This window comes from Coregonus lavaretus (assembly GCF_964263955.1).
Source record: "Coregonus lavaretus genome assembly, chromosome: 18".
In the NCBI taxonomy this organism is placed as follows: Eukaryota; Metazoa; Chordata; class Actinopteri; order Salmoniformes; family Salmonidae; genus Coregonus; species Coregonus lavaretus.
Genome location: NC_140005.1, coordinates 36,541,242 through 36,562,711, shown reverse-complemented (window position 1 = coordinate 36,562,711; position 21,470 = coordinate 36,541,242). Strand labels below are relative to the sequence as shown.

The 21,470-nt window shown below is 42.4% G+C and overlaps 2 protein-coding genes across 2 annotated transcripts in view; one reads left to right on the top strand and one right to left on the bottom strand.

Moving 5' to 3' along the window:
* Window positions 1–1,097, bottom strand: part of LOC311145643 (protein phosphatase 1 regulatory subunit 37) — a gene marked incomplete at both ends in the record, with an annotated part of 41,111 nt that extends 40,014 nt beyond the window's left edge. Inside the window, one exon of the mRNA XM_084181910.1 lies at window positions 944–1,097. Coding sequence (XP_084038036.1) covers window positions 944–1,097 — 154 coding nt within the window. The remainder of the gene's footprint in view (window positions 1–943) is intronic.
* A 787-nt stretch (window positions 1,098–1,884) lies between these two features.
* Window positions 1,885–20,297, top strand: vrk1 (VRK serine/threonine kinase 1). Its single transcript, XM_084182038.1, has 13 exons — window positions 1,885–1,962; window positions 3,546–3,705; window positions 3,890–3,945; window positions 5,856–5,925; window positions 6,581–6,668; window positions 7,945–8,053; window positions 9,892–9,984; window positions 11,989–12,121; window positions 12,643–12,763; window positions 14,247–14,305; window positions 16,598–16,776; window positions 18,383–18,482; window positions 18,558–20,297. Exons 2-13 carry the CDS (start codon window positions 3,546–3,548, stop codon window positions 18,725–18,727), a joined length of 1,338 nt encoding a protein of 445 aa, XP_084038164.1. The 5' UTR covers window positions 1,885–1,962; the 3' UTR covers window positions 18,728–20,297.
* The last annotated feature ends 1,173 nt before the right edge of the window (window positions 20,298–21,470 follow it).

The following is a 21,470-nucleotide window of genomic DNA, read 5'->3' as shown; positions in this document are numbered from 1 at the left end:
TACTGTATGCTTCTGATTGACTGACTGTGGGGAAGGGAGAATATGTCAGTCATTTGGAAGTGGGAAGGGCAGAGAGGATGAGTATCTGCCTTATAAATCAACCAATCAAGCGATCAAATTCATCCCATATGCCGTATGGAGTGAGCCTAACAGATGTAGCTAGGCCTATAGGACTTGCAGATGGAAACACTTGACTCACTGACTGTCTCAAACTTGATACATCATTTGTGTCACATTAAAGTTATATAGCTCACAAACAATGTATTTCACAGCATTCATCACTAAAACCATAACATGATAAAGGCCTCCATAGTCATTCCAATGGTTCTGTAAACACCATGTACTGTAGGTATATCCAGAGAATGACAGCTCCCTCTAAACCAATAAAAACACTTATCTTGAATTTGATTTAAAAAGTGTGTATGTGTGCTTGTGTGTGTATGTGTGTGTGTGTGTGTGTGTGTGTGTGTGTGTGTGTGTGTGTGTGTGTGTGTGTGTGCCTCAGGATGCTTAAATCCTTGCCATTAATTAAACATATCTACAGTAATTTATTTATTTACTTCAAAACATTTAGGTCACTAGGAGATACTGCTGTGATTATGTGTTGGTTACCATGTTTATGCAAAGCACTAATAAATATAGGAGGGAGGGGAAATCAAGGAGGGAAAGAGGGGAGAGCCAGAATACAAATCAGGAGACTTGATCTTGAGACCATGTAAAATGTCAATGAGCAGAGTGTGAAACTGATTAGTGCTAGGCCTACCTTACATCAGCCCTCCACACTACACAGAACAACATTAGCCTATGCCGACAGGCCTATACCATACCTATGTGCATTTGTGCAGATTCTGAGAAGATAGTGGACCTATATCAAATCCTAAAAGGTATGCCTTATTCCCTCAGAGCCATCAAGGGAGAGAAGAGGTAGAGGACATCAGCTTACCATTGCTTGTGTCCTTGCGCTCAGCGAAGCCTGACACTATCTCCTCATCCGGAGGGAAAGACACATGCTTTTCACCTTTACATTTCTTTGGGCGCCAGGACGGAGACGGGGACGAAGTCTCTCCGTCATTATCGCTGTCACTGCGTCTAGTCATCGTTCGTTCCGCTTCCAAACGTCCAGTATGAATCTCCTGGTTGGGGAGGATATTTTTTGGATAGGGGCGCAATTGGATTCGAGTCACCAGAGCGCTCCGAGTTTTATCCGTTTATCGTTGGACATCTCAAGGGCCATTCTTGTTTTATACAGGCGTATCTCACAGGTCATCAAACTACACGTTTTGTTATAAAAGCGATGGCATTGAATAAAATCCTCGTCTAGTGACAGCAGGATTCAAACTCTCCCAAAGTTCAGGTCCCCATTGCAACACTTCCGGAGAGAAGTTCAGGGTAGAAACAAGATAGGGCTACTCATGTGACCATATCTTATTGATGAGCCACGTGCCCTGTGATGCAAGTGAAACCCAATATTTTCCAAGGCTATCAAATGGCCAGCAACAAGTACAATAAGAATTAACCTAAACTTGTTTAAAATAGGTAACAATATAATTGAGAATTATACAATATATAATATATATCATACAATATGAGAATGATCAACTTCTCATTTGTATCTTCCCACTGCCTGCAACCTCTACTACCTTTGCTAAACCTATCCAATTACATATAAAACATCTTATTTTTATACTTTTGCATGTAGATAGAGGTATATGCTGCTGCTCCTCCTCTTCTCCTTTATCCTCCTCCATCTCCTCCTCAGCATCAGCACCTGCATCAGAATCACATTCGATTTAGAACGTCATTTCCCAGCACCCCTGTAAATATGCAAATATCAGAACGTGTTTCTGACCAATAGGCTTGGGCAGTGTTGCAGCATGCCCCATCGATTTCCGGTTGGACTGTAGTGCGGGAATTTTTGAGGAGCATCGAGGATAACTTGGAAATTACAACAAAGTCAACGAGGTAAACCTGTGAAATGCAATGCCTTTGTTGTTTTGATATACCGTGTTTAGGAACACGATTATCACGGAAACGCTGGGTTTTGCGATCTAATCATCCAAAGGCTTCATCAGAATGAAGCAGGCCATTGCTAACATCAGCTAACTAATGTAGCTAAGTCGTTAGCAAAATAGTTAAGCTAACTAGCTATATGTTCGCTGGCTTTTGAAATTGCCTGCCAATCTTTCACACGGATGCACGCTTGTTTACCCAATATTGGCGTTTATGTTCGCTAAATTTAGCTACCAACTAGCTAACGTTAGCTAAATAGGAAAAGCCCTCTCGCCCCATTCGTGAAACTGGTTAGATTGATGTTAATAAGCTACATGACCAAAAGTATATGGACACCTGCTCGTCTAACATCTCATTCCAAAATCATGGGCATTAATATGGAGTTGGTCCCCTCTTTGCTGCTATAACACTCTTCTGGGAAGGCTTTCCACTAGATGTTGGAACATTGCTGCGGGGCCTTTCTTCCATTCAGCCACGAGCATTAGTGAGGTCGGGCACTGATGTTGGGCGATTAGGGTTGGCTCGCAGTCAGCCTTCCAATTCATCCCAAAGGTGTTCGATGGGATTGAGGTCAGTGCTCAGTGCAGGCCAGTCAAGTTATTCCACACCGATCTCGACAAACCATTTCTGTATGGACCTCGCTTTGTGCACGGGGGCATTGTCATGCTGAAACAGGAAAGGGCCTTCCCCAAACTGTTGTCACAAAGTTGGAAGAACAGAATCGTCTAGAATGTCATTTTATGCTGTAACATTAAGATTTCCCTTCACTGGAACTAAGGGACCTAGCCCAAACCATTATTCCTCCTCCAAACTTTACAGTTGGCACTATGCATTCGGGCAGGTAACGTTTTCCTGGCATCCACCAAACCCAAATTCGTCTGTTGGACTGCCAGATGGTGATTAATCACTACACAGAATGCGTTTCCACTGCTCCAGAGTCCAATGGTAGCAAGCTTTACACCACTCCAGCCGGGCAGAAATTTGTCAAACTGGCTTGTTGGAAAGGTGCCACGTTGAAAGTCACTGAGCTCTTCAGTAAGGCCATTCTACTGCCAATGTTTGTCTATGGAGATTGCAGGGCTGTGTGCTCGATTTTAGACACCTGCCAGCAATGGGTGTGGCTGAAAAAGCAGAATCCACTATTTTGAAGGGGTGTCCACATACTTTTTGTATATATAATCTATCTTAGCTAGGTAGTTCTATGAGCCAGCATGAGCCAGTAACAATCAATGTGCTAGCTACCTTAGTGGTTACCTTCTTTCAATCGCTTGCCAGAGCGATTTGAAAACCCAAGTGATCTATCATGTGATATGCTGTTTACACATCATATTCAAACTTCACTGAGACATTCAACTGCTTTACGTTGTTGATGGTCAAATTAAGGCATTGCTAGCTTTATAACTAGCTATATGGTTTAGGAGGAGCCAGGCTACCTTATTGGCTGGCAGTGACAAGATAGTTTTGTTGAATGAAGCACTGTTACATCTGGTAGATGTATAGCTAGATTACATAGATTCTCTATCCTGTCCCTCCAGATGCCCCCTAAAGCCAAGGCAGCAGGGAAGGGCAGAGGACCAGAAAAGAGGAAGCTTGCCGAGGAGTTCCCGCCTGGAGAAGTACTTACAGATACTGGCAAGAAGTCCTGGAAACTGGGAGCCCCCATTGGACAGGGCGGCTTCGGACTGCTCTATTTAGGTAAGAGAGGCATGGCAACATGGGTTATAAAACACATCTAGGCTAGTTCATTGATTATTGATTGGGAATTCCTAATCCGCTGACCTCAGAAGATCAGGAATACTACTGTATGTCTTGCGTATGTATTATCAGCCCTTTCCCTTTCAAACTATAGGCTAGTCTGAGGTCTGTTATTGTTTTACAGCCGATGAGCATTCATCTAAAACAGTTGGTGCTGGTGCCCCATATGTCATCAAAGTGGTAAGACAACTCTGGCTTGATAACACATGCCTTTGTATATGATTGCCTGATTGGCCTCAGTTCTATCTCATGCCTGTACAAGCAAGACAAAGGAGACATTTAGCATCCTTACTCTATGCCTGTACAGTTCATGACAATATACTCACGTGTTCCGTTCAATCTGACTACCCTGCATGACTCCAGGCCTACCTATGATGCATAGTGTTTCCAGGATGAGTATACAGTGAGGGAAAAAAGTGTTTGATCCCCTGCTGATTTTGTACGTTTGCCCACTGACAAAGAAATGATCAGTCTATAATTTTAATGGTAGGTTTATTTGAACAGTGAGAGACAGAATAACAACAAAAAATTCCAGAAAAACGCATGTCAAAATTGTTATAAATTGATTTGCATTTTAATGAGGGAAATAAGTATTTGACCCCTTCTCAATCAGAAAGATTTCTGGCTCCCAGGTGTCTTTTATACAGGTAACGAGCTGAGATTAGGAGCACACTCTTAAAGGGAGTGCTCCTAATCTCAGGTTGTTACCTGTATAAAAGACACCTGTCCACAGAAGCAATCAATCAATCAGATTCCAAACTCTCCACCATGGCCAAGACCAAAGAGCTTTCCTAGGATGTCAGGGACATCCTACACAAGGCTGGAATGAGCTACAAGACCATCGCCAAGCAGCTTGGTGAGAAGGTGACAACAGTTGGTGCGATTATTCGCAAATGGAAGAAACACAAAAGACTGTCAATCTCCCTCGGCCTGGGGCTCCATGCAAGATCTCACCTCGTGGAGTTGCAATGATCATGAGAACGGTGAGGAATCAGCCCAGAACTACACGGGAGGATATTGTCAATGATCTCAAGGCAGCTGGGACCATAGTCACCAAGAAAACAATTGGTAACACACTACGCCGTGAAGGACTGAAATCCTGCAGCGCCCGCAAGGTCCCCCTGCTCAAGAAAGCACATATACAGGCCCATCTGAAGTTTGCCAATGAACATCTGAATGATTCAGAGTAGAACTGGGTGAAGTGTTGTGGTCAGATGAGACCAAAATGGAGCTCTTTGGCATTACCTCAACTCGCCGTGTTTGAAGGAGGAGGAATACTGCCTATGACCCCAAGAACACCATCCCCACCGTCAAACATGGAGGTGGAAACATTATGCTTTGGGGGTGTTTTTCTGCTAAGGGGACAGGACAACTTCACCGCATCAAAGGAACGATGGACGGGGCCATGTACCGTCAAATCTTGGGTGAGAACCTCCTTCCCTCAGCCAGGGCATTGAAAATGGTTCGTGGATGGGTATTCCAGCATGACAATGACCCAAAACACACGGCCAAGGTAACAAAGGAGTGGCTCAAGAAGAAGCACATTAAGGTCCTGGAGTGGCCTAGCCAGTCTCCAGACCTTAATCCCATAGAAAATCTGTGGAGGGAGCTGAAGGTTCGAGTTGCCAAACGTCAGCCTCGAAACCTTAATGACTTGGAGAAGATCTGCAAAGAGGAGTGGGACAAAATCCCTCCTGAGATGTGTGCAAACCTGGTGGCCAACTACAAGAAACGTCTGACCTCTGTGATTGCCAACAAGGGTTTTGCCACCAAGTACTAAGTAATGTTTTGCAGAGGGGTCAAATACTTATTTCCCTCATTAAAATGCAAATCAATTTATAACATTTTTGACATGCGTTTTTCTGGATTTTGTTGTTGTTATTCTTTCTCTCACTGTTCAAATAAACCTACCATTTAAAATTATAGACTGATCATTTCTTTGTCAGTGGGCAAACGTACAAAATCAGCAGGGGATCAAATACCTTTTTCCCTCACTGTAACTGTGATCTTATGCTCCTGATTATGTCATAAACTTGACATAAAACTGTACTGTTTGGTCAACTGTCCTCTGTTTTTTTTTCGTAATCTAGGAGCCCAGTGACAACGGACCACTGTTCTCAGAGCTCAAGTTCTACATGCGAGCTGCCAAGCCGGATCTAAGTATGCATACCACATACCACTCCCTCCCTCATGATCGCACACCCACACACACACACACGGTCCCTTAACACTGGAACAAACAAACACGAATAGTGAAATGAACAACTTTCTTAATTAAAGAAGTAAAGTTGTAGGGCCGTGTAGTGAGGGCCTCTCTCTCCAACATGGTGCCTTTGGCTCCTGTGTTCGCCCCAAGGCCACAACTTTGCATTTTATATCATAACAATCCAAATGTCAATCTCCCCTGACAATTAACTGTTATATTACTAAGGAACGAAGGCTCATATTTTATTCATGGAATATGGTTGTGTCTGTTGGTAAATATTTGTCCCAGTAGCAGATTAGCTTGTGGCCGCCTCTGGCTTGCCCCCATGGGATTACCCTGCTTTTATTACTTTGAGCACCACCACCAAGTTTTAGGAAGTGTGTTTAGAAGCATTTGTTTGAAGGCTGTATAGTACTATCTTGATTTGCCTTACTGTTATTTTTCACTTGCAGTCATATAGTTTAACCCGTAACAAGTGACTGTCTTTTAGCATGTTGTAATTTTTTGTTAGGCTTGTCTTTTGCTGTTTTTCATATGTAGTATGGCTTATATAGTTGCACTGCTCATTATTCCATAAAGGTTATTGTTCTACCCTTTTTTGTATTGTAGTTCAGAGTTGGATGAAGTCTCATAAAATGAAGTATTTGGGAGTGCCAAAGTACTGGGGGTCCGGACTGCATGAGAAAGGAGGGAAAAGGTATTTAGTAGTGCCTCTTTTAAACCTGGTTCTTTCAATACTTTGATGGCAGTCTCATTTAAATACCTTTGAACTAGTGTTACACAGTATACCGAAACCGTAGTACTTTTTCAATACTATAACATGAAAAACGGTTTGGTACTAGAATTTGTTACTTTCTGTACTTTTGTCAAATGTGTCTCACGTCATCTACTGATCGAGAGAGGATCAAGTGTGTCTATCAGCGCAGCCGATGTCCACTTATAGCACTAGCAATCCGTGCCTGCTCCACTTACTCATTGCTGGCTCTACCCTGTCCTCAAAATATTGCTGATTTCAAAGCAGATTGTCACCAAAAACTTTATTCATTCACTTCATCTCCCCAACCTCACTTCTCTCCCAGTCAAGATCATCTTTGTTTGAGCCTCGAACTGTGTGTGAATGACATCATGGGTCTTAAAGAGACAGCACACACTTTTATAAAAGAAGATATTGCTTCTTTTATGCAAATGTTGTTGATCAGTACAATAAAATAAGTCCCAAATGGAACGGAAATATTGTTTTACATCTGTAGGCCCATGAAATCAGTCCAAAACAAGCTCAATAACTCAATGCACGCACACACTCCTATTTAATATGCATTCACCTGTATTGTGAATAGGCCTAGGCTACATCTTGATTTACCCAGTTAATCAATAGACTACAGATTTACCATTCAAATAAATGATTACCATTATGTTATATACTTAGATTTGTATTTTTTTCCTAAGTCAAATTGATTGTATGATTGTGTCATTTTAAATGTAATGATATTAAACTCAAAAAATATGTCTGGATCAAGTGCCATTCTGTGACTTTGGCATATACGCTTTCTTGATTCTCCATGGTGTCATTTTGGTATTGAGTATCGTGATAGTATCTAGTATTGGTATACTAAACCTGGTATCGACGTAAAACTTCTGGTATCATGACAACACTGCTTTGAACCAACATAGCAGTTGGCATACTTTACAGACACCCATAAAGTTATGCATTTATGAATGTCTAACCAACCTCCTACTTCTCCAGCTACAAAGAAAGTGATGTTGATTGATTAACATATGCGATTGTGTGCATCCCAATTGGCACTCTATTGCCTTTATAGTGCATTACTGTTGACCAGGGGCCATAGGGTGCCATAGAAGTAGTGCACCAAATAGGGTGCCATGGGCCCAGGTCAAAAGTAGTGCGCTATAGGAATAGGGTGCCATTTGGGATGCACACTGAATCTGTTTCCCTCTGCTTCCTCCCCTCCCAGGTACAGGTTCATGGTGATGGACCGGTTTGGGACAGACCTGCAGAAGAAGTTTGAGGAGAGTGGGAGGAGGTTCCCCCGAAAACTGGTCCTGCAGCTCGGTCTGAGACTCGTGAGTTTACTCATCATAACTGCCGAAAGATAATAGAGCCAAGAAAACATCAACTTAAGCATTGATTTATTTCATTCACGCTATAAAAAATGTTGGCTGTTTATTTCATTGACTATATCTTTAGTGTTGTGTTAAGAATATTCTAGCTCATTTTGTTTGCCGATGCATTACTATCTCAGTAAATAATATGTTTCATATTTACAGTGGGGAGAAAAAGTATTTAGTCAGCCACCAATTGTGCAAGTTCTCCCACTTAAAAAGATGAGAGGCCTGTAATTTTCATCATAGGTACACGTCAACTATGACAGACAAAATGAGAAAATAAAATCCAGAAAATCACATTGTAGGATTTTTACTGAATTTATTTGCAAATTATGGTGGAAAATAAGTATTTGGTCAATAACAAAAGTTTCTCAATACTTTGTTATATACCTGTTGTTGGCAATGACACAGGTCAAACGTTTTCTGTAAGTCTTCACAAGGTTTTCACACACTGTTGCTGGTATTTTGGCCCATTCCTCCATGCAGATCTCCTCTAGAGCAGTGATGTTTTGGGGCTGTCGCTAGGCAACACGGACTTTCAACTCCCTCCAAAGATTTTCTATGGGGTTGAGATCTGGAGACTGGCTAGGCCACTCCAGGACCTTGAAATGCTTCTTACGAAGCCACTCCTTCGTTGCCCGGGCGGTGTGTTTGGGATCATTGTCATGCTGAAAGACCCAGCCACGTTTCATCTTCAATGCCCTTGCTGATGGAAGGAGGTTTTCACTCAAAATCTCACGATACATGGCCCCATTCATTCTTTCCTTTACACGGATCAGTCGTCCTGGTCCCTTTGCAGAAAAACAGCCCCAAAGCATGATGTTTCCACCCCCATGCTTCACAGTAGGTATGGTGTTCTTTGGATGCAACTCAGCATTCTTTGTCCTCCAAACACGACGAGTTGAGTTTTTACCAAAAAGTTCTATTTTGGTTTCATCTGACCATATGACATTCTCCCAATCCTCTTCTGGATCATCCAAATGCACTCTAGCAAACTTCAGACGGGCCTGGACATGTACTGGCTTAAGCAGGGGGACACGTCTGGCACTGCAGGATTTGAGTCCCTGGCGGCGTAGTGTGTTACTGATGGTAGGCTTTGTTACTTTGGTCCCAGCTCTCTGCAGGTCATTCACTAGGTCCCCCCGTGTGGTTCTGGGATTTTTGCTCACCATTCTTGTGATCATTTTGACCCCACGGGGTGAGATCTTGCGTGGAGCCCCAGATCGAGGGAGATTATCAGTGGTCTTGTATGTCTTCCATTTCCTAATAATTGCTCCCACAGTTGATTTCTTCAAACCAAGCTGCTTACCTATTGCAGATTCAGTCTTCCCAGCCTGGTGCAGGTCTACAATTTTGTTTATGGTGTCCTTTGACAGCTCTTTGGTCTTGGCCATAGTGGAGTTTGGAGTGTGACTGTTTGAGGTTGTGGACAGGTGTCTTTTATACTGATAACAAGTTCGAACAGGTGCCATTAATACAGGTAACGAGTGGAGGACAGAGGAGCCTCTTAAAGAAGAAGTTACAGGTCTGTGAGAGCCAGAAATCTTCCTTGTTTGTAGGTGACCAAATACTTATTTTCCACCATAATTTGCAAATAAATTCATTAAAAATCCTACAATGTGATTTTCTGGAAAAAAAATTCTCAATTTGTCTGTCATAGTTGACGTGTACCTATGATGAAAATTACAGGCCTCTCTCATCTTTTTAAGTGGGAGAACTTGCACAATTGGTGGCTGACTAAATACTTTTTTCCCCCACTGTATATGTTGACTTTTCTTCTCCCCTCTCTTCTGTAGCTTGACATTCTGGAGTACATCCATGAGCATGAGTATGTTCACGCTGACATCAAAGCCTCCAACCTCCTCCTCAGCCACAACAACCCCAATCAGGTCAGTGGCTGTCCCACCTGTCTGCCATTCACTCTGCATTGACTGGGCACATAGGCCTATAAGTGCAAATTTTTGGTCTAGCCCAGTGCTAACACAGCTGATTAAGCTAATTATTAAGCCAGGGCTTGATGTTAAGTTTAGTTAAATCAGGTGTGTTAGTTCCCCGGAAATGGATTGAGAAACACTTATGTAGTGGAGCTTTTAGTCCTGATATGGCTCACATACACGGTACACTATATTATAGGGCTATGTAGCCTAGCTAGCTATGTGCTTTGTGTGTAGTGGATTACAGTTTAAGAGGGGAAGCCTATTTCTCAGTCTGGGTACGATTTCAAATTATTGTCTCTACCTCTTCAAGTGAAGTAATTCCTTTGACCCGATATGTAGCTAAATTGAAAAAAAACATTGGATATATTTATTTATTTGATTATGCTCCTGCCACTGGTTCATTAGATTCAATTAAACATATGAGAGAGAGAGGAGGGTGATGGGGGGGGGTTCTTTATTCTTCCTCTAAACAGGGGAGAGATTAGATGACGGCTAAGATCTCTTTCAAGCAAACAAGGTGGGGGCAGGGGCAAATATTTAATTTAGAGATTAATAATGTATCCGTGGTGTGTTATTAAAGTGCTATTTTTAAACGACAATTTAGAAAGGGGCCCCTTGGGAGTCTCAGGGTTAGCTCTCTCTCAATCTGCCTTCTCCCCCCATCCCTGCAGTTATTGGAAACATTCGTTTGACTTTCTGGGAGCTGATGATTTGAGCAACGAGGCAGCCACCTACTGTACTGTAGCCATGACTTGTATTGTATGCTTTGTTGTAGGGATGTGACGATTCACCGATACGCATTGATCCCATCGGTCCGCGGACCCCAAACCTATCCAAATGTAGCATGCATCGGTCAGAAAATCCATTAAAACTTTACAAATAGCGGGGTTCACAATTCTTTTGTTGTTGCTCATATTGCGTTCTTTCTACCTTCCGAAAATACCGCTAATCTTTTGTGACAACTGCATGTAACTGTGTTGACTGTCAATGATCTACAAGTAATTTTGCATGCGTGCCGAACATCCCCAGGCAATATCAATAACCTAGTCAAACTGCGCACTGCCCAGTTTTGCACGCTGACCAACGCGAGGTAGGCGGCCTGTTCCTGATCTTGCACGTCTGCGTGGCACCTTCAGCATTCACGTGCTAAAATGACTTGCCTGATATTAGGCTTTATTAGTTGAGTGACAATCAATGTAATTTGCAAGGTTATTGTTATCTGTCTTTTGTAAAAACTTCAGAACTGTCGAAACCATTTGATTTTGAGATGGGGTGAAATCCAAAATTGTGCTATAAATTAATTGGCTATGTCATGGCTAATTTGTAAACAATAAATATTGATACATTACTGTCTTAAACACTTAATCTGCCAAAATGACAACTTCATTAGTGGGTGAGGGTTATTTCAGAACCAAAGTGGAGAGACAAAAAACTGGCTACATTGTCCCCCCCATCTAATCTGATAGTTGGGTGGTAGATGCCTAGTCTCCCTTATGGCTCATCTCAGTTGACTCAGAAGTTGTCTTAGACAGATCCAGCTCAGAGTGGCCCAGCTGATGAGCTCCATCAGCAGCAGATTTAAATTTAGAATGGGAAATGAATATGTTTATGCAACAAATGTTAGTGCATCATATCACATTAAACCGAATCGCATCAAATCATTTCAAACTACTGTATAACGTGTCGTTCCTGTATCGGAGCCAATGTATCTAGATACGTATGGAATCGTATTGAAAGGGAAAGATCCCTATTTTATTCTTATAGTCCAGGTAATACTGTATGTGAATTTCCCCCCCACTTTTTTTTAAATAAAAGCATGAAACTTGGTACACATGTACAGTTTATTAGTAATATACTAGTTATAGGCCACATGTTATGTCTACTCCTTAGGTTGGATATGTGTCAGTGTGTGTGTGTGCATGCATGAATTTGTCTGTTTTGTTTGCAAACCTATAGGTTTATTTAGTAGATTATGGGCTGGCCTATAGGTACTCTCCTGAAGGCATACTGAAGGAGTACAAGGAGGACCCTAAGAGGTGCCACGACGGGACCATCGAGTTCACCAGCATCGACGCACACAAAGGAGTCTGTAAGTACAGCACACCTCACCTCTGACTGAGCCAAGCCAGGAGAACGTTCATTTGGGAGCAAATGGGGGGTGGAAATGGTTTGAAACCGAAAATGTAATTATTGGAATTATTTGTCTGGTCAAGTGTCTAAAAAGAGTTCACTTGCTTGTATCAACACCACCTAGCTACCAGCAGTTAAGGTGTATATAACCTGCCGTTCAGACCTAGCTACCAGCAACCAGTCATTTTCGATGGGAGGAGGAAATGCAAAGACACTAAATGTTTGTCGAGCTAGCGAGCGGCGTTGAAATATTCCCACGTTTATGCACATTTCTGCTATGCAACCTTGCGACAGCCAATTGGGGTGGGCTGCTCTCACAATCATGCTTTGACATTGGCTAACAACAAAACTGCTGAAATGCACACCTACGCGGGCAGATTTCAACGTCTTGATCGCTGATTATGTCAGCAAGTGTAAGTCCAGAGTTTGGTGTCTATTGGTCAACTCAACTGTGGGGAAAATGTTGTTGTATGTCTACAGCACCCTGTAGAAGGAGTGATCTGGAGATCCTGGGGTACTGTATGGTCCAGTGGCTCTGTACTAAATTGCCCTGGGAAGACAAGCTGCAGGACCCTCTCTACGTCAGAGACTCAAAACTACAGTAAGTCGCTCTGGATAAGAGCGTCTGCTAAATGACGTAAATGTCACCCACGTACACTACCGGTCAAAAGTTTTATAACACCTACTCATTCAAGGGTTTTTCATTATTCTACATTGTAGAATAATAGTGAAGACATCAAAACTATTAAATAACACATATGGAATCATGTAGTAACCAAAAAAGTGTTAAACAAATCAAAATATATTTGAGATTCCTCAAATAGCCACCCTTTGCCTTGATGACAGCTCTGCACACTCTTGGCATTCTCTCAACCAGCTTCACCTGGAATGCTTTTCCAACAGTCTCTTGAAGGAGTTCCCACATATGCTGAGCACTTGTTGGCTGCTTTTCCTTCACTCTGCGGTCCGACTCATCCCAAACCATCTCAATTTGGTTGAGGTCGGGGGATTGTGGAGGCCAGGTCATCTGATGCAGCAATCCACCACTCTCCTTCTTGGTAAAATAGCCCTTACACAACCTGGAGGTGTGTTGGGTCATTGTCCTGTTGAAAAACAAATGATAGTCCCACTAATCCCAAACCAGATGCGATGGCGTATCGCTGCAGAATGCTGTGGTAGCCATGCTGGTTAAGTGTGCCTTGAATTCTAAATAAATCACAGACAGTGTCACCAGCAAAGCACCACAACACCACCTCCTCCATTGTTTACGGTGGAAATACACATGCAGAGATCATCCGTTCACCCACACTGTGTCTCACAAAGAGACGTGTTATTATTATTGAGATGTGTCTGTTACTTGAACTCTGTGAAGCATTTTTTTGGGCTGCAATTTCTGAGGCTGGTAACGCTAATGAACTTATCCTCTGCAGCAGAGGTAACTCTGGGTCTTTCATTCCTGTGGTGGTCATCATTAGAGCCAGTTTCATCATAGCACTTCATGGTTTTTGCGACTGCACTTGAAGAAACTTTCAAAGTTCTTGAAATGTTCTGTATTGACTGACCTTCATGTCTTAAAGTAATGATGGACTGTCGTTTCTCTTTGCTTATTTGAGCTGTTCTTGCCATAATATGGACTTGGTCTTTTACCAATTAGGGCTATCTTCTGTATACCAACCCTATCTTGTCACAACACAACTGATTGGCTCAAACGCATTAAGAAGGAAAGCAATTCCACAAATTAACTTTTAAGAAAGCACACCTGTTAATTGAAATGCATTCCAGGTGACTACCTCATGAAGCTGGTTGAGAGAATGCCAGGAGTGTGCAAAGATGTCATCAAGGCAAAGGGTGGCTGCTTTGAAGAATCTCAAATATGAAATATATTTTGATTTATTTAACACTTTTTTGGTTACTTACATGATTCCATATGTGTTATTTCGTAGTTTTGATGTCTTCACTATTATTCTACAATGTAAAAAATTAAGAAAAACCCTTGAATGAGTAGGTGTTCTAAAACTTTTGACCGGTTGTGTACCTGCATGTGCAAAACACACGAACAGTTCTAACTCTTTTTTCCATTACAGATGCAGAGATAACGTCTCAGAGTTCATGTCTAAGTGTTTCTCCTCACAAGACAAGCCAGGTGGGGTCTTTTCACTTCTTTTTATGTTGGACTCGTCCCTTGTATCAGTTTCCTTTTTGTGTGGATGTTGAAGTCCATATTGCAGTGGAGACTTGCCAGTTACGTCATTATTGCTAGCTGAACTGGCTGACTCTCTGTGGTCCTTGAGAACACCTGTGTTGTGAGTTCAGCCCTCTACATTACATCCCGTGCCTCTGCTCCATTCACAGCCCCAACCAGCCCTAATTGAACTGAAGCACTTCTTCATCACACGCGCACACACACACAGCGGAGAGGAGAGTGGCTGTTCACTCTATAATAATGGGACCGGCTGATTCCCTCATAATGAGTGCTAATTCATTAGCACCACCGCTAATTCTCCGACCGCAACAAAACTTTCCACTTTAACTTTGTTGTGAAGCCGTGAACTTACATATGTGATGAGTGCATTAGTGTGAAGCATAGGTGAGAGTCAGTATGGGGGACGGCTAGAGTGTTTGCTAGCCGTTTGGAGTGAAAACACTTCAAATATGTTGTAGAAACTTTTTGAGGGTTTGTTAAATATCTATGTTTTTATTTTTGAACGATTTGTGGGCCGTTCGTATGGTATAGAGGCCTGTAGATTTAATTTGGCTCTACATATCGTTCAACTTAGAATATGGACCATTGGGCCTAGTCGGCAAGACCACTTCGATCTGAAGTAGGAACATGTCCAATGCAGCCGTTTTTATCTCAATATCAAATAATTTCTGGGTAACAATTAAGTGCTTTACTATGATTGTTTTCAATTGTGGTCAAAAAGAAGAAGAAAATAGCTTCTTAGCTAAGAGCAATTTCTCAAGCAAGACTTTTGCTAGGACTGTCTGGGAGTGGTCTGAGTGGGGAGGGGAAAACTGAAAAGTAGCTGTTATTGGCAGAGAGGTTTGGAACTCTTTCTTATTGGTCTATTAACTAATTTACTACCTGGTGATGTCACCAGGCAGGCCAAAACCCCATCCCACCAAAACAGGCTGACATTTCAGGCGGTCTTACACTAAAATAGCATTATCATCATTTTCACAATTTCACAGTATTATTCCAACTTCATAGTGTGGAAACAAAGGGAAATCATGTTTTTGACTGCACTGGGCCTTTAACAAACTTTGACTTGGGGAGTTTAACTATTCCTTTAATCCAGAGCCTGAAGACAGAGCCTTGCCTCCCCCCTCCTCTCTGCCTCCTCTTGTCGGCCTCCTCTCCTCTGATCCCTATGTGGCAGCGCCCGCTCTGTGCGCTTTGTGGCAGCCGTGTGACAGAAGGAGAGATTTCTCCGCGGGCTGTTGTCTTGTGCGTACAGCAACACACAACGCATCACAACAGCACAGAGAGAGAGGTGACTGTAGTGGAGCCGTCATGGTTCTGTTGTGTCCGCCATCATCACTAATTCTGTTTGGTGTGACTTATTTTAGCTAGCGCCCAGACGGTAAACAACAGTTTGGGAGCGACGGAGCAGAAGGAAGAGGGGCTGACGCACCGTGCCACTTCCTCTCCTCCTCACTCTCTCTCTTGACTTAGCCCCAAGGTCAAAGTGCCAGTGCCGGCTGTATTAGCAGAGAAGAAAGGAATGAGAGTAGAGAAGGAGTGTAACAGGAAGGAAGTGTGGTAACTAACACCTAGATAACAACCGTTCAGAGCGTCAGTTTTTTAGTTTATCGTCAGTGAGGGTTGTGAATTGTTGATTTGACTTAGTTTGTCTATTTTTGGTTCAATATGGTACTTTGTTTCTTCTCTGTATTGGATGACTGTGTTTTTATCACAATGTTGTTGGAGCAGCTTGGGAAAAGGTAGAAATGCATATGGATGCTCATTGCCTCATACTATTTTCTACTGTCTACTACATTGAACTGTAGAAATGTAACTACTCTGCAGCTAGCTGCCTTGAATTGTAGATACGACTCACTTAAAATGTATTCTTGAATCTCAATGTGACCCTCCCAGTAGATATTACTGTAAATAGAACATCTATATCAAACTTTTTTTATTTCTATACTTGAGATAGTGTTGCTTTGACCAGCATCCCTTGAGGAAGGCAGCAGCCGAAACGCCCGGGCTGGCTTAACTATTGAGTTCAATAAATGTTATTAATATCAAACTTGTATTTTCATGGTGTGCACCCTGTCTCTACTATTGATCTTCATTCATACTTTTTTGGTTAAGCACCGCAGCTCATATACAACTTTATTTTCATTCTTTGCTTGGTGCGGGGACTCCTGACCTAAAATATAAGGCTCAAATCTAAATTCCCCATATCTATTATTTTCTCTCCTTTTTTAGATGAACTTCAGAAGTTTATGGAGGAAGTGAAGACTCTAAGCTACACAGACAAGCCGGCCTATCAGAAGCTCCGGTCCATTCTGGAGGCGGGGCTTAAGTCAATAGGCGCCAAAGATGACGACAAGCTGGAGTTCTCATCGGTCAACGGCAATGGAGCCAGGCCATCGTCCTCTGCCAAGGTCGGTACACACACAGCCCAGCACATTACGAGACACACATGTTGCTGTGCGGTCATGGTAGCCTCAGCGTTTAAAACCTGGCACGCTCCAGACCTGTTTGAAGCCCGGCCTTTCAAACAGAGCCCATTTTAACCACCCCTAATGTGTTTACCTGTTGAAAGCCATTTGAAATGTAAGAATGCCCGAGCACGATCCCAGACTAATTGTGCAGGTTAGTGTGAATGGCTGCCAAGTGCATTGATTTTCAAATACAATTAAGGTGTGATGCTTTTAACAGATGTGCCTTGACCGCTGCTTATTGACGTTTTTACCCACAAAACACACACAGCCTTCACGTTTACTGATCAAAGCCATTTCTACATTACACTGGCTTACACACAGGGTTTCCTCCAACCATCTCAAAAGCCTTTTTCCTCTCTCAATTCTCACAATTTCCTCCTCTTTCATGGCCTCTCTCCATCTTACCTTTCTCCTCCTCTCTTCCTTCCTCTCCTCTCTACCTCTCTCCTCCCTCCTCTCCTTCATCCTTCTTCTCTGACATGTCTGAGTACCTGTGTTTATCCCTCGCTAATGTATCACAAATTTGCTGACACGGTAACCTTGGATTCGGCGCGGCCCCGCAATCAGCGCACCGCTCTCATGGCAGGGGGTGGTCTCATCCCTCTCTTCCCCTCTCCCTTCAGCCCCTCTTCCTCCACCCGCCTCGCACTACCCAAGATGCCGTTTGCATATGGAAGGTGCCACCGGGGAGCTGGCCCATGCCAGTTGAGGGGTACCTGCCCACTGCCGTTATTGTATGTAATTATCCAGCCAATCTGTTCAGCTCAGCAGGGTCTGCTGGTAATCATGAGGTAGCAATTGGCAAAATGGAAGAATGGGGGGGGGGGGGGGGGGTTGTTGAGTGATAGTTCAAGTCCGAGAGAGGGGCGAGCGTTCATTACACAGTCTGAGAGATGGAGGAAGGGAGTAGGGAAGGACGGAGCGATAGGGGATTTGATTGCTGTTATTAAGTGCATCTTTCTCGTCGCCTCGTTCTGATCTGGTATGAAGTTATTATCTCGTTTTAGTCTTTAATCTGTATAAGGGGAAATAAATAAAGTCATAGTTTATGAAAATGGTACAAAAGGGATCACCTTACTAAGTACCGATACAACTCTGCTTTGTCAGTTACTAAACCATCAAATCTCAACTTTGACACCGAAGACAGTTCCAGATGTCTTAAACGATGACCCCAGAAACAGAATTAGCCCTGACCATTGTTGTTATGTAGATAGTCAAGGTCATGGAACCATAATTTAATTTGTACTTTGAATGGATTATTCCTGTATAAGGTTTTCTTACTCTGCGAGATGAGTGATAATTGCATTTGCTCAGATGTCACACAGGCGTTCACAAGGCTCCGGGCAGATGTAAACATTCGGTCGTCGTGTACCCAAGCAGAGTTTCTCATTGCATATTTGATTTCGGCCCCCTCCAAGGTTGCTGCAAGCGGCCCGGGAGATTTGACCACTGTTTCTCTGTCTGTCTGTCTGTCTCTCTGTCTGTCTCTCTGTCTCTGTCTCTCAGCACTTGTTCTCATCCCTCCTTTCTTTCCCTCTCCTCACAGAAGACTACCAAAAGAAAGAAAGCGGTAGATTATAAAGATGAGTCTAATGACGAGACCGACGGCACTCCCGCCAAGAAAATAAAAGCTCCAAAGAAGAAAGGTAAGAATTTCCTCTCCTTTTTCCTCTCCTCAGGTTAAATCTCACTGTTTCCAAATTGTAATCTTCTCCCTACAGAGGTGAATGGAGTGAAAAGGGTAGTCAGCCCCAAGAAGAAAGTGACCCTTAAAAAGAGTGCTGTTAGCCCCAAGAAGACACTGGTGGAGATGGGTACTCAGACCACTCCTGGCCTGAAGAGAGGCAGAGGCAGACCCAAGAAAAAGGCAGACCCAGTACAATCAGAATGAGTTGTACTTCTCATTCTGTGTTCCAGCCACCCTTGCTCACCTTCCTCACACTGTCCGCTTTTCAAGTGGAACTGATAGCGTTTTAACTACTTTGCAGATATGAAACAATCATAATATCAGTCAAAAATATAAAATTCCCAGTTTATGCTACAAAACCAACTTTATAAGAGGTTTTAGAAATAGGTTATATTTACTCAATGTTCCATGACGTACACTAAGGCATTGTTGGCAGAATAGATGGATGCAGTTCAATGCATGATTAATATAATTCACCAATACATTTCTTGGTAGTCCAAAAAATATTGCTATCAGGTTGTAAATCACAGCTGGCCTGGTACATTGTCCAAAAAAGTAATAGTTAGTCAAGAACACTCTAGATAACATGTAACCAGCTCTGCTACGGCGAGTAAAATGGTCAGAGTGAGGTGTTGTCTCATTTGTGTCTGGAAGTAGCTAGCTAGCAAGCTAGCCATCTTTAGACAGTTAGCTTGGGTGCTTGGTTGGGACAGGTATGCATTGGCAGGCAAGCTGCAGAAGGACAAGTAGGCTACAATTCCCCATTGTTTATCAATGCAATTTTGACAGCCAACTAGCTGAAAAAGTTTGAGAGCGTTTATCTAATGTTCCTACGTTAGATTTTAGTTCATCTTGCTCTGGCTAGCATTAGTTGTTGATCTTGTTGTTGTTGATTTGCATAACTGAGGGAGAGAGAGCCCACCTTTTCATGGTTGTTTGATCAATAGGACTGTAAAGTTCCCAAATGTAAGAGGACTCCCGTGGTGTTTACATATTTGCAGAAATGAATTCAGGTGTATTTTGTGGCTTTTGGTGAATGCGTTCCAATGATCTAAAGTTGTGCTGTTGCAACTGCCTGTAAACCCACAGTCCAGTTCAAAGTGAATGATGGCAGGCCCATGTGGCAAATGGCTTGTTTGTATAAAGGCCTACTGTAGCTTTGATTGGCTATAGCACACCAGTCTGTGTAGACTCCGGTCTTGGACGAGACAGATGTTTTTATTCGGTTTTATTTACAGCAGTGTCTATTAACTGTCCAAACGTACGGACGATTTCCCACTCTATATTGCTATAGAATTTTCACAAATGCCTTAGTATATTACATTTACATTTAAGTCAATTAGAAGACGCTCTTATCCAGAGCGACTTACAGTTAGAGTGCATACATTTTTCATACTGGCCCCCGTGGGAAACGAACCCACAACCCTGGCGTTGCAAGCGCCATGCTCTACCAACTGAGCTACAGGGGACTTAATGTAATTCCCAAACATTCTAAGAATTAATGAAACCGTGAAAATGATGTTATCTAAGTGCTTGCTTGTCAGAAAATGTTTCAAAAAGTGTCATATTTTTCCTGGGGGTGTATATGAACAGATTTTAATACGAATTTATGTTGCTAAAATGCTGTCAGTTCCACTTTAAGAGATACTCCTTTTTAAAAGTTTGTACAGTATCGTTTGTATCTCTTCTGCACTGTGCATATTTTTGATATTTAGTTTTGTTAACACGCAAGGCCTTCTGTAAGTCCAATAATGAAATAAAAAGTAATATTGATGTGAGTTTCACTGGTATGCTTTCTGTACACTAAAACAAGTTGAAAACGTGTATCATGTAGGGTGTCCACCCACTCTTTGGTGATAAAATTTCACTTCCTTATGTTATAAGATACATTTTACCAAGACAAATGATTATTCATGTTCTGAATTGTTCAGTGGGGTCTTTCTCTAGCATATTATTATTATTATATTAACATTATATCAGAAAAGTTGGATTTCGTAACCTAATACATCCGATAATAAGCACTGAGATGTGGTGCAGGTTTCTCGTAACAACTTTTGAGGATTTTACATTTTGTGGTCGTCTTCAAAGTTGTTTCCGCGGTTCTCAAAAAGCAAAATTGGCATGACGAGCTGAATTAAATTAAAAAAGATGCGTTTTTTATGTGTTTTTGATAGGACGCCCTATATCATGTTTACTTGTGTCATGTATGATATTTTGAATCAAATAGGTGAAAAATATATGGAAATCTAAAAATGCCTCCATGCCACTGTCATCCCACACCTACAGTCGTGGTCAAAAGTTTTGAGAATGACACAAATACTAATTTTCATAAAGTCTGCTACCTCAGTTTTGATGATGGCAATTTGCATATACTCCAGAATGTCATGAAGAGTGATCAGATGAATTGCAAAGTCCCTCTTTGCCATGAAAATGAACTTAATCCCAAAAATACATTTCCACTGCATTTCAGCCCTGCCACAAAAGGACCAGCTGCCATCATGTCAGTGATTCTCTCGTTAACACAGGTGAGAGTGTTGACGAGGACAAGGCTGGAGATCACTCTGTCATGCTGATTGAGTTAAAATAACAGACTGGAAGCTTTAAAAGGAGGGTGGTGCTTGAAATCATTGTTCTTCCTCTGTTAACCATGGTTACCTGCAAGGAAACACGTGCCATCATCATTGCTTTGCACAAAAAGGGCTTCACAGGCAAGGATATTGCTGCTAGTAAGATTGCACCTAAATCAACCATTTATCGGATCATCAAGAACTTCAAGGAGAGAGGTTCAATTGTTGTGAAGAAGGCGTCAGGGCGCCCAATAAAGTCCAGCAAGCGCCAGGACTGTCTCCTGAAGTTGATTCAGCTGCGGGATCGGGGCACCACCAGTGCAGAGCTTGGTCAGGAATGGCAGCAGGCAGGTGTGAGTGCATCTGCATGCACAGTGAGG